This window comes from Trachemys scripta, chromosome 5, assembly GCF_013100865.1.
Source record: "Trachemys scripta elegans isolate TJP31775 chromosome 5, CAS_Tse_1.0, whole genome shotgun sequence".
Taxonomy (NCBI): Eukaryota; Metazoa; Chordata; order Testudines; family Emydidae; genus Trachemys; species Trachemys scripta.
This window is the reverse complement of record NC_048302.1, coordinates 10,929,926-10,943,487: the sequence shown is the minus strand read 5'-3', so window position 1 is coordinate 10,943,487 and position 13,562 is coordinate 10,929,926. Positions and strand designations below refer to the sequence as shown.

Sequence of the window (13,562 nt, the reverse complement as noted above, 5' to 3'; positions counted from 1 at the left end):
TTTACTAAATAATACAGGGAAGATGGCATAAATATTAACATTCCCAACCAAGAATGTGAATATGTCTATATTACATGCATGGACCTAATGTGATTGTGTATGTGATGCTGTTATTCAAGATCTGTCAGCAATTTTGTTGTCAAAGTGCCTCACTTTATGACTGACATGCTGCAGAAGCCCTTCCTAGTCACTGGCAAGCAGTGATTAATTCCAACTGTGCTTTTTCCCATTCACATCTGCGAAGGGATGATAATGGGGCAGGATTAGGGACAGCAGGCCAGTCAGGTTCCACACGAGGAGAGGAAAACTTGTAACTGTAGCTGCTTGGGAGATGGAAGTGGGGTTACTAAGGAGCAAGAATGACCACACATGCCATTGCTAAAATTAGACTCCTAAATCAATATTTAGGCACCTGATTTTTAAAAGCGTTGAGCACCCATTAGCTTCCACTATCTTCAATGCAAATAAAACACTAGAGCCTGAAGAAGGGGTCTAATTTCAGAGTTCCTAAGCCGTACCATAGCTCCCAAAGAACTTATGGGAAATGCAGGTGACCAGCACTGTTTAAGTATCAGGTACCTCACTTTAGGTTGCCAAGTTTGGACATCCTAGCCTCCATAGCCTAATGGCTTAAATATTCTAAGTCAAGGTAGAGTGATTAAAATAACTTTAATGTAGTTGGAAGCAAGATTACAATGTCATTATAAGTCCTATAATCAGTCCATGTTCTTATAAGAAACACTGTCAGTTTTATATACAATATGTCAATTGTATGGACAATCAGGAGGATCAAATGGATCATATATCTTCTATTTAATAAAAATACATCAAACATGAGTAGCAACTCAATATCAGTACATCACAACATACAGTGAAGTTTTTCATGCCCTGCCTGCGTTGCAAGAAGGGGTATGGTTAAGATAAATGATGACCAGAACCATAATTACATTATATATAAAATTAAGCATAAAAAAGTTATCCTAGTACTAGCACCTATATTTAAATTATTGGAAATCTAAATAGAATATCCATTACATACACCGTTGTCTTCAAGTCATAATTCTTATTTAAGCAGAAAAGAAAAACTTCATGAACTCACCTTTGCTAATCAAGAACTGAACAGTGCAAACATGACCTGCTCTTGCAGCTTTCATTAAAGGAGTTCTTCCACCTTCGGATTCATGTTCCTAGACAAAATATGAAAACAGGCTTACAAGATTATAAATGGGCAAGTTTCTAAAGGGATCTAAATCCAGCCTGCACTTTTTCACCTGAAATAGTATTATGGTCACAAATGACTGCATTTTGATGTTTAATAACCCAATAATATCCACAAACTAACTGACTTATCTTGATGACATCTGTAGAACAGGGATAATACCAACCCACCTCTGTAAAGAGCTTTGAGAGCCTCGGATGAGAAGTGTAAGTGTGAAGTATTAAAATGTTCAGATTGTAAAGCCCATTTTTAATTTTTTGGGGCTTTTAAGAAAAGCGTTTCCTTATTAATAAGCTTAACAGCTAACTTCATTTTATGTGGAATTATTATAATGCTATACAGGCATTCTCAACAGATGCTGAACATGGACAATGTCTCTGTTTACCTCAAATCATCTTTATTCCATTACCTAAATACAGTTTAATAGTTGCTATGGGCCGGGGGGAGGGAGAGAGATAAGGTTTTTCACTTCTAGCATAACAGAACCAGCTGTTTTCTGATATTAACCAGAATATGGAGTGGATCATTTCTGCATTTTCATTTGAAATGCTTGATATAAATGACACAACAGCAGCATTTTTCTGTTCAGGCTACTTTTAAGGGGTTGGAACAGCTTTGGAAGTCAGCCATGGTAAGTCAGACTAAAGCAGTGATCTCCAACCTTTTTATGCACAAGGTCACTTTCTGAACTTAAGATCAACCCAGGATCTACCCCGCCCCGCTCACTTCATTCCCTCCTCCCTGTCACTCACTCTCCCCCACCCTCACTCACTTTCACCGGGCTGGGGCAGGGATGCGGGAGGGGGTGCAGGCTCTGGGCTGGGGCCGAGGGGTTTGCAGTGTGGGAGGGAGCTCCGGGGGTGCAGGAGTGAGGGGTGCAAATTCTGGGAAGGAGTTTGGGTGCAGGGGTCATATGGTCACTCTGCACCTAATCTCCTAGAATCCACTGGACATTTCATGAGTTTTACTTTTTATTAGTGTCATTTGTGGTTTATAGATCCAAAATCCTTCAGGGACTGTCACAAATCAGTGCAACATTCTCAACTGTGGGGTGTGCATTGGCTGAGCCTGGGGCAGGTGTGCAGGAGAGGGTGAGGGGTGTGGGCTCTGGGAGGGAGTCTGGTGCAGGAGGGGGCTCCAGGTTGGGGCAGAGGGTTGGGGTGTGGGAGGGGATGCGAGGTGTAGGCTCTGGCCAGGAGGCACTTACCACAGGTGGCTCCCGGCTGGTGGCGCATCAGGGCTCAGGCAGGCAGGCTCTCTGCCTGCCGGGGCCCCACGCCACTCCCAGAAGCGGCTGGCTGCTGGCACGTCTCTGCGTCCCCTGAGGGCAAGAGAGGCAGGGGGTCTCTGTGCACTGCCCATGCCTGCAAGTGCCGCCCCTGCAACTCCCATTGGCTGGTTCCCAGCCACTGGGAGCTGCGGGGACAGTGCTGGGGCAGCGCTAGGAGTCACCTCCCCGCCCTCCTCCCAGGGGCTACAGAGACACGCTAGCAGCCAGCCGCTTCCAGGAGCGGCGTGGGGCCACAGCAAGCAGGTAGCCTGCCCGAGCCCAGATCGACTGGCAGAGGCTCCAGGATCAACCAGTCGATCAGGATCGACAGGTTGGTGACCACTGGACTAAAGCATTTTGACAATTTCTTTTAGATAATGAAATAATCATTTTATATCAAACTGGGAAGAATCACTGCATTGAGAGAACATATTTAAAGTAAAATAAAGAAAAGGAGAATTTAAAAAACAAGTTTTCAGCAATTAACATCCAGTGCTCATTTTATTTTTTATTTCTGATTTATAATTATCATCTAAAAGTTAATTCCTTACCAAATCTGCACCTGCCTGAAGTAAGACATCTGCTACATCAGTATGGCCATTTTCACATGCATATGTCAGTGCTGTGTCACCTGTTGCTGTTGTTGCATGCACATTAGCCCCTGAAAAGCAGCATTAATGAATATGTAAGCTTTAAAACAACAGTCTAAAAATAACCAAATCTCTCTATGTTCCGTAACAGAACAGATTGTAAAGCTCTGTAACATTTTCTTCATCATTCAATAAAAAGTTGATTAAAATATTCCTTTAAAGATTTTATCAGCCATACTCTGAAATGAATCACTAAAGACACAAGTCCCCTCAGAACTGAAGTTTGAACTACTTATTACTCTCCAGTGGTAAACATATATCCAAAATATTAAATGGTCTAGAACAGTTACATAAATTACTACAGAGTATCTACAGAGTCTAACTTCATACTGTTACTAATGAAGGTTTATCAACATGGGCACATGTACCCTATTCAAGTAAACAAACTTGTAGAACCCAACTAATCAGAACAAAAAATGACTCCATACCTGCAGCTAGTAAATATTTAACTAGCTCCAAATGACCCTCTTGAGCAGCTTCCATTAGAGGTGTGGAACATCCAAGCTCTATATCAGCTCCTGCCTTAATAAGAAAATCAGCAACCTCCAGAAAACCTCCACAGCAAGCTAACGTTAGGGCAGTTTCCTGAGTCTCTTCTGTTTGAGCATTGATGTTTGCTCCTTCCAAAACAAAAAACAACCCCCCCACCACCAAGATCAAATTAGTTATTGAAACAAATATTTAAAAGTTAATTTCTTTAATGAAAGACATGTAAAATGTAAAGCTGATTTGACTACTCTGTTTCAAAGAAAATTCCTGAAGTAATTTGAAACCCACATAATTATAACTGTCTCTGACTAGCAGAGATTGCTCATGTGATCTCAGCGAGCACTCTTTTTTCTGTGAGATTCCAGAAGCATATTCTCCAAGTGGATCTATGCAGAGGCCAACTTGAAGAACCTAAATTACATATATTGGTTAATTAGTATGTAATGCTATTCTGTAAAATACATTTTCAGATTACCAGTTGCTCATTTACTTCTGACTGATTAATCTAAATTTATTTAAGGATTATTTTTTTTGTTAAAAAGGTCAGGATGTTGCATCTGGGAGAAAGACTATTTGAATAGGAAAAAAGTGAAAAAATAGTGCTGTAACTAGTTTTTTAAATTATACATTGACATTCATATTTCTAGACGCCCATATAGTACTTTCAAATCTACTGAGTAGACACACTGTTGTAGTTACCTTGACCTAACAATAATGCCACCATCTCTTCATGACCTTCTCTGGCTGCTTCCATTAGTGGTGTATATCCTTCATCATTTACCTCCTCCAAGTTAGCCCCACGTTCAATTAATAACGCTGCCAGCTCTACATGTCCACCACAGGCTGCCAATGTTAATGGAGACTCAAACGAGTCAGCAGGCATGTTCACTTGAGCACCACTGTCAAGAAGTAACCTAGCAACTTCCACATGGCCATCCTAAGAATTCAAAAAACGCAAGATGAACAAAGCACAAATACAGGCAACACAAGTTTTGCTCTGACACCTAGAACTTGGCTTAAAGATCATACTTCAGTTTATGTATATTCCAGTCAGACCCAATGCATTTTATGGTTGGGATTTACAACAGAGTCTAAGGGAACTAGGTGCACAAATCCCACTGAACTTCAATGGTCTTCTACCACCCTTAGACATTTTTGAAAATCCAAATAGCTAAAACAGATGAAGGGAGTTAAGATTCCCATTAACATCAATGGGAGCAAGATCAAACCTGAAGTATTTTCAAGCATACTCAAAGCCTCAAATGTAGATATATTGCTACATTATGTAGCCCGCCCAAAAGTTAAGTGTGTGGTTCACAAATTAGTGAACTTAATACAGCATATGCATGTTTAAAAAAAACATGTTGACATCTATAGAACTTTACTAAACTATACTAATTCAAACAATAAAGGTTTTCTTCACCCAACTTTGAGTAACAATTTAATACAGAAGTGTGGTAATGAGGATTCATTAACTTTGATTTCATTCGTACCAGAATTCACTAGTACTTTGTGAATTATCAAAAAAATGTAATAAAAAGAAAAAACAAGTTAGCAAGATTCTAACGCAATTCTGATCCCATCCTAAAAAAATTTATTTTTCTGTCAAAATATTCATCGTATTATCCAAACAAGCCCCTTCATTGAAAGGAATAGACGCTACCACAAATTTCACCATAAAATTACTACTATAATACAACCTGCTGCACACTGAGTAAAAAATCTTGCTTCTTCCTAAGCTACTGTAAGACATTCTTAGTCATCTTGCCAGTGGATAACGTTGAACTTGGGTGCTCTTTTTTATATATGAAGACATGAAAGCATGTATTTTATTGTTTAATTTAAAAAAATTAAGATATATGAGGAATATAGTATCTGGTCCTCCCAGATTTTGCTGAAAGATTTGTTGGGGTCTCAAGATGTATGTTGCTAAGCTCTCACTTTAAAGGGGCAGAGGTGTTTTATCTTTAAAAAATTCCCTTTCTCCAAAACGTACATCATTCATTCATTCATTCATTCATTCAATCAATCAAAAAAAAAAAATTAAACAGTGATTAAAAATCACTTGTCCTCTCAATCGCTCTGCTTGCATTCTCTTGGCTCTTGTGATGTCATTTCACTAGATATCCAATCAGTCTTCCAGGCAAGATAGGACCTGAAATTTTAACCAGGTTAAAAACAAAAACAAAAAAATCCATGTAGACATTCTTTTATAGATCATAGGCAGCAAAACAGACAACAATATCAATTTCCCCTCCCCTTGCCAGCCCCTTAGTAAATACCAAAATGCAGACTCTGAAGTTTTTGGTGTTTTTTTTTTTCCTTAAGAGCAGACCACTTGGGACAAGTGTGACATAGATACTTATTCTCAATGAAAGAGGAAATTTAGTTCCAGAAGAAGGCAAGAAAAATAAATTCTCAATTTGAAAAGCTGTATCCCTCCTTCTGAGGCCTCTTGGAATTCAGTTACAAGAGAGGGAAGAATAGGACAGAAGCAAGCAACCACCAACCCAAATCCTCAAGGCATTTGAGCTAGCCACACATCCATTTTTTCAGAGGAAGGCCAGAGAGTGGTGGAAATGGGGAGTTTAAAAAAAAAAGTGACACCACAGAAATCACCTCTACTTCTATCATCTGTTCTCCTAAACCCATTGGGTAATATGGTCCATTTTTGAGGTTTACTATGTACAGAACTGGAAAGGACTATATGCCTTCGGAAATCTACTCATCACTGATGCCTTTTTGGCTTATCTTAATTTATAGGCTGGAGTCTTTACAGATATTAGCTGCCTTAGTTATTGTAAATCATTCAGGAAAACCATACATAACACTTCCCATTTAGAAATGGGTATAAGACCTTTCAATGAGTGAACCTTTAAGTAGGAAGGTTATCAGATTTTTGCTTAGCCAGACAGCATATTTTGTCTGTTTGTAAGTTTCTTACTATACAATAATCTTACTTAAGAACAATCTTTTCTCCCAAAATATCCTGATTATTTCAGCTTTTACTTTTTTGGGTCTATTACCCATTTTATTATTTTTCATTTTTATGTGAAATCACACAGTAAGCATCCATCTAATTGCTCTGTCTACTCAATATTTAGCATCAGTATCTCAAAAACAAAAATGAACTGCCTATATCCTTTAAGCCTTCTAGAAATTAATTAAAAAATTTGAGCACCCACTCATCAATTCAATCACTTGCAAAACTGCTTAAGCAGATATAATCCCGCCCAGGTTTGAGTCTTTATAGTTATTTCAGGAAAGGGAAGACTAAACTAAGACTTCAATGAGGATTAGGGGCATCATTTTACAATCATCTTCAGACTGACAGATTTATAATATGAAAGGATTTCTTACATCAAGCACACACACATTATTTACAACACCCCCTTGCCCCCACTTTACATGCTAGTTGCTTTCCAACAGACAAGATCAGTTCCTGTCCAAGAAGTTCACAATCTAAGGATGAACAGAGACTAGGCAGAGATGGGAAACACGCATTATGTTTAAAAAAAAAAAAAAAGGGGGGGGGGGGGAGTATTTAAAGTACATTCATAGTAGAACTGGGTCTCTGAAAGGGACATAACAGTAGAGAGGAGAAAGGCCCTTGAGAATGAGTTCATGAAAATTCCCTTTACAGAAAGGAGGTCTAGAAAAAGCATGGAGATGCTTATGTCAGAAACTAACAAAACCATTCAGCACAGGAGAGGAGGCTAGCGGGTTGTGGGGTGCGATATTAAGAGAGGCAAGACTTCATAAGCTGGGATGGCTATATAAAGCTTATTTAGTTATATTGAGTTTTCAAGAAGATAAAAAGCTTGAATTTGACGTAACAGGGGAAGCCAGTGGACAAATTCAAAGAGGTAAGTAATTAACAATCAGAATGGGCAAGGAAGTTAACTTTTGCTATACATACTAGATGCTGAAGTTTAAGCTATACTTTCTCTGCTTTGATTCTATTCTTCATTTGCATGTGAGAAACATAATGAAACCAAAAATTTCTTGGAAATTTTGTCAGTTTCTCTGTTTAAGAGGGAGGGAGAGTCATGATATAGTACAAAGAAAATAGCTATAATTTAGAGAAAAGGGAGGGGAAAACAGCCACAAGCAATTGCTTCCTTATTACTATTTAGTAGGAAACCTTGATACAACATTCCAATAACTCCTTCCATGTACAGAGTTATTATGTGCATCTGCCCACACCCATCACTCTGCGGGGCTAAATTCCTGAAGCTTACACATCATTAGACTTGGGATAGGGGAGGTGCATGTTGAAGATTACACATTGAATCTTTGGTGTTGCAACAGGATAAGTAAATGGAAAGATTCTGAAAAAGACCCAGGTTTGCTGGAACTAAACCTGCCCGGATAGCTACTCTAAATTTAATCAAAAGTGAAAGAATTCAAATAAATCCATCAATATTTTACATGGTGAATGAGCTACATAACAAATATTATTATTAATATGAATTATATGCTAACAAACAGATTCCCTAAATTGTCATGCAAGAGACCCAAATCTCCAGACTCCAACATGGACAAAGATGATGCTTGAGGGAAAGAACGGTAATCTTCTCTTGGACAGAGGCAGCTGAACAATTAATATTGCGAATTGTATGGGTCATAAGACAACAAACCACAACCAAAACTAGGTTAGACCAAGCCTGTGTGTGATATGACTTTCATTGCTACCACTTGGATGATGAACGTTTGTATTTGTTGCCAAAAAAGTTGACAAAAATAAAATACAGTGTGAAATGGATGATCACCCACATCTCATGTATTTCTTTAATCAAACTAACTTTGAAGGGCTGTAGCCGCCTATGAGATTTCACCTATCATCACTGTCATGACAGATTATTTTTAAATGGCTATGGAGTCATGTGATCTAGAGCAACAGAGGGTCCTGTGGCACCTTTGAGACTAACAGAAGTACTGGGAGCATAAGCTTTCGTGGGTCAGAACCTCACTTCTTCTTGCATCTGAAGAAGTGAGGTTCTGACCCACGAAAGCTTATGCTCCCATGGTCAGAACCTCACTTCTTCAGATGCAAGAAGAAGTGAGGTTCTGACCCACGAAAGCTTATGCTCCCAGTACTTCTGTTAGTCTCAAAGGTGCCACAGGACCCTCTGTTGCTTTTTACAGATTCAGACTAACACGGCTACCCCTCTGATACGTGATCTAGAGCAACACTTTTTGCAAAAGAAGCTGGAAGAGGAACACATGGCAAATGGAAAGTCTACACATGGCAAGTTTTTGTTTTTGTTTTTGTTTTTGTTTTTAAACAAGCTTCTCTGAACTGTAGTAGCATGTGCTGAATACCTTCAGTAACCAGGCAAAGACAAACATTCAGCATATAAGTTTAAAATGTAAGAACATGTACATTTTAAACTTATCTGTTAAATGCACATTTGAACATGACCACTGACAGCATTCAGTTGATATTATTACAGTTTAGGGTTTCCGAGAAGATTTGAAGGTTACCTTTAAGTTCAAAGCTCTTCTTTCAAGTCAGAGTGACTGTAATTAAGATATGAGCCTGTGAATCAAGTGTAGTAAAATACTACTCATTTAATTCAAGACGACTTTGTGCAGGATGCTCCAATAAAATTTTTTTAAAATTTTTTATTGGAACATGGCCAAACAGGTGCTACCACAGCAGACAAGAGTGTCACCCAGTACAACATATGACTATTGTGAAGCATAAAATGAGTGCTGATTTAGATCATTCTGCTTTAGAAAAGTATTGTCGTAAACCATGTTTTCTTTACCCTCTGTTGAGTATGGGAGGATAAAAATAATGAGGCACAATGAATGGACGTATATAATTTAAATTAGATTGTGTACCAAATAGACAAGAGGATCGTCGTTTTGTGGCTCTTCTCCAGCAACTGGAGAAATGCTAAATATGCTTCCATGCTATAGCAATGTATTTGTTTCTTACCATACAAGCCTCCATTAAAGCAGTGTGCATTTCATCTGTTTTATGCTCCTGGTCTGCACCTGCCTCCAGAAGAAACCTCACCATTTCTAAATGGCCTAAATTGAAAATACATAATTAATAAAAACCTCAAAACCTGTTCAACAAGTCACATTCCTCTGTTTTGTGTGTGTGTTCATAGACTGAAACACAGCAGAAAGGTTTTAACATATGCAGTTAAACAACGCAGGACTTGGTTACAATATCATAAACAAAGAAAATTACTTTGGAAATCACCACTTCCACCTCCCATTAATTTTTACCCTGGCTAAAAATCAGACTTACACTGTAAACATCACAGCCCACATTATCTAATCCAGGGGTCGGCAACCTTTCAGAAGTGGTGTGCCGAGTCTTCATTTATTCACTCTAATTTAAGGTTTTGTGTGCCGGTAATACATTTTAACGTTTTAGAAGGTCTCTTTCTATAAGTCTATAATATATAACTAAACTATTGTTTTATGTAAAGTAAATAAGGTTTTAAAAATGTTTAAGAAGCTTCATTTAAAATTAAATTAAAATGCAGAGCCCCCCGGACCGGTGGCCAGGATCTGGGCAGTATGAGTGCCACTGAAAATCAGCTTGTGTGCCGCCTTCGGCACGCATGCCATAGGTTGCCTACCCCTGATCTAATCACTAAAAATCGTGTACAAGTGCAGTATTCCATGTGATATGCTACAAGAATGTTAAATTAATAGCACAAATTTCATATCGCTTTATAGGGACTTCAGATACTGTCCAGAAAGAATACTAAACTAACTGGTTTAACCCTAACTTTAACTATAAGCATTCTGTGAAAGGCTGCTGTCCATTTATTTATGAATACTGTATGGGACCAGTTTATGGAAAATATTTATTGTATGACTGTATAGGATTAATTCATTGTATGCATAGGTGGATTTAGTTTAATAGCAGAGTCTTAGGAAACCAGCAGAAAGGCAGCACAACGTCTCTAGAGGAATAACCTCCTGGTAAAGAGAAAATACCTGAGATTATCTGAGCAGATGGCTACTTTCCAGCTCCAGCCAAAGTACACAGCTGGGAGCCTAAAGTTCAGAGGGACATTACCAATTAACTCATTCTCCAGAAGGAGGGACACAGTTGTTTGGGCCTGCAGGGAAGGAACAGGCTGATACACATATACACAGGCCCTCTGGAGGGGGGTTTGAAATGGTTGGGCCTTCCTAAATTTCCAGGGGATGGTAATCCATGGGTGACAGATGTGTATAAACAGTTTTCAAAACCCTCTCTCATGTTTCTGTGTTCCTTCTGTTAAAGATTAAACAATATTTTGTTTTAAGAAAGCTGTCTTGTCAATCTATGTATCAGTGACCCCAAAGGGAAGACTTGCAGGGGCTGAGCCCAGTCTGACTTGCTAAGAAATTACAATTGCTATACAATAAGCAGTAGTCCGGGACCTTTTATAAGAGTGGGAGCATTGAGGGATTTCACCCCAGGAGAGGTGAAACAAGGGGCTAACACCTGAAGAGGGTTCACTCAGAGAGGAGTCCAAAGGGACAGCAGGGCCTGTACCTGTGACACAATCCATTTTCAACTTTTTAGTAGTTAATTGGGGGAAGGGGGAGGGAATCCTGCAAGCCAAGACAGCAATAAAAAATAGTGGTAACAACAGAGTCACACACAGGTTTTCAAGCCTCAGGCACGAGATCTGGAAGCAAATTAGAAAGCCAAAAAGAGTTCAGAACCTCCAAGACAGAAAGGAATACAAGACTGAAGGAGCACTTTGAACACAGTCACCTTGAACTCCAAGTTCTTTCCTATGCAAAAAAGAGTACCAACTTGCGCTGTTTGCTTTTTACTCTGCTTCCAAAACTCATAGATCAGGATTCAAAAATCCCATCATATTGCTCTGTTATAATTCATTTTCAGAAGACTCCATTACTACTTACTCTTTTCTAAACACCATCAAAACTACATCCCATTATCTAGGGTAATAGAAAAATGCAACAGGAACAATCAGAAAAATTTAATCAAGAATATTAGAACAAAATTAACATCAGCCAAATAACTCAGTGCTCAGCTACTATGCTGATGTAACCACGTAAGTACGAAGACTACGGACCGGACTCTAAACAGAGAGCACAGATCCATCATAACTACTTCAGTGAAACCTGTCTTAAGTGACCATTTGAGGGACAATTAGTTTATTTAACAGCAGTGGCCTTCTAACAGACGTAAACAAGACTTGCATTCTATAGGTTTGGGTGATCTAATATAGACAGTTGCCTAAAAGGGAGGCAGTGTTCTCCAGTGGATAAGGCACTGGAACGGGACTCGGAAGACCTGAGTTCTCTTCCTGGCTGTGCCACTGGCCTGGACAAGTCACTTCCCAATCTATAAAATAGGGATAATAATACTGACCTTTGGACAGCACTTTAAGATCTATAGATTAAAAGCACTATATATAAAGGTATTATTAAGGGTCTTTTCTACATGTTTCACTGAATTATAATAGTGGACTTTGTCCAGAGGAATTATAATAAACTGTTACAAAATATTTTGGTTCCCCCATATTGTTTTCTCCAAATAAAGGCTTAATCCTCAAGCACTTGTAGAAATGTTTTTCGTATTTTGTTCAACAAGCAGCTTATTTTCAGAAGCTAGATACTGCTCACTACAAAAAAAATAAAAGTAAATAAATCATTCCCCTGATTTTCAGTTAACAGCATTTCTTCATGAAAGTTTGCACTTTTACTCGTTATTTTACTGACCTAATAAGATTTAAAACCTCATGTAAATAAGAGATACAAAATTAGGACCAGATTCCGATACACTTACATTGAATAGCATCTCACTCCATAAGTGGGCCCACTGATTTTAATGGAAGGTACTAAATCATGGTTAAAGGATCAGACGCTGGTCCTTAATGAATTGCAAAATCTATACCCATCTAACCATTTAATTAATAATTTTAGGTTGAATACTAAAGCTTGTTAAGGAAAGGAAAGTTTTTTTAGGAAAACTTCTAAAAAAAAAAAGTAAAGGCTTTAATACTGATACTGTACCTTTGTAACAAGCCAATGTAAGTGCACTCTCCTTAAATTCATTGGAATGTGTATTGATTCCTGCTCCGTTTTCTAACAGCACTCTGGCTACTTCCACATGTCCAGCACTTCCTGCTTCCATAAGTGGAGTGTGACCATTTTCATTGTGGTCCTCAATGCTAGCGCCTGATTCCAACAGCACCTTCACAACATCTACATAGCCCCCAGCACAGGCGTATGTAAGTGCTGTGTTGCCTAGTACCAGAAGAGAAGAAACAAAACCAAAAATTATTCAGATATCTTGTTTTGGCAACAGGAATTGTTTCTACATCCCACTTACCCTCAGACCCCATTTCAATACTTAATTTAACACTGATATTTAAAAAAATGGTTATAACATTTTCAGGTTATGGCTCAAGAAACAGTACAATTAAAAACAACTTTTCATATGTATAACAATGCTGAGACACTAAAACCCTGAACTATAAATGGTGTCTAATGACCTGATTGGGGGGGGGAATAAAATCACTCCCATTTTTCTCCACGTGAATCTGCAACTTCTGGCATGACCCATCTCCACACTGATAATTTAATGGGAGGTGTGAAGAATGTGTTATTTTCAGTTTCAGTGTAGTGATACTACTCTGCACAAAGGAAAGCAGATGTTAGATCAATTAAGGAGTGGAGTGAACTGCCTTAGGTAAAACGATTTCAAGACTTATTCCCGAAGAGTTAATTTTTAGTATCCAGAGCTGGAATCAGCATATTTTCATTACATATACTTGTTCTCATTCTTTTATGAATCACAGATAATATATCAACATGAACATCCTCCCTCCACCCTCTTTTCTTTTTTTTTTTTTTTTTAAAACGGGAGTGATACTACTACTCTACTTTCTGACAACTAAGCAACATATTTGTAAATCAATTAATAACCAAGGCTTCA

General features: G+C 38.4%; 1 protein-coding gene across 3 annotated transcripts in view; it reads right to left on the bottom strand.

Moving 5' to 3' along the window:
* ANKRD17 (ankyrin repeat domain 17) overlaps positions 1 to 13,562 on the bottom strand; it is a 149,516-nt gene that overhangs the window by 54,166 nt on the left and 81,788 nt on the right. For all 3 annotated transcript variants that reach the window (XM_034771521.1, XM_034771522.1, XM_034771523.1), the window contains exons 6-11: positions 12,638 to 12,871; positions 9,576 to 9,670; positions 4,328 to 4,565; positions 3,568 to 3,759; positions 3,041 to 3,150; positions 1,100 to 1,187 (exon numbers count right to left, since the gene is read on the bottom strand). In XM_034771521.1, coding sequence (XP_034627412.1) covers positions 1,100 to 1,187; positions 3,041 to 3,150; positions 3,568 to 3,759; positions 4,328 to 4,565; positions 9,576 to 9,670; positions 12,638 to 12,871 — 957 coding nt within the window. The remainder of the gene's footprint in view (positions 1 to 1,099; positions 1,188 to 3,040; positions 3,151 to 3,567; positions 3,760 to 4,327; positions 4,566 to 9,575; positions 9,671 to 12,637; positions 12,872 to 13,562) is intronic.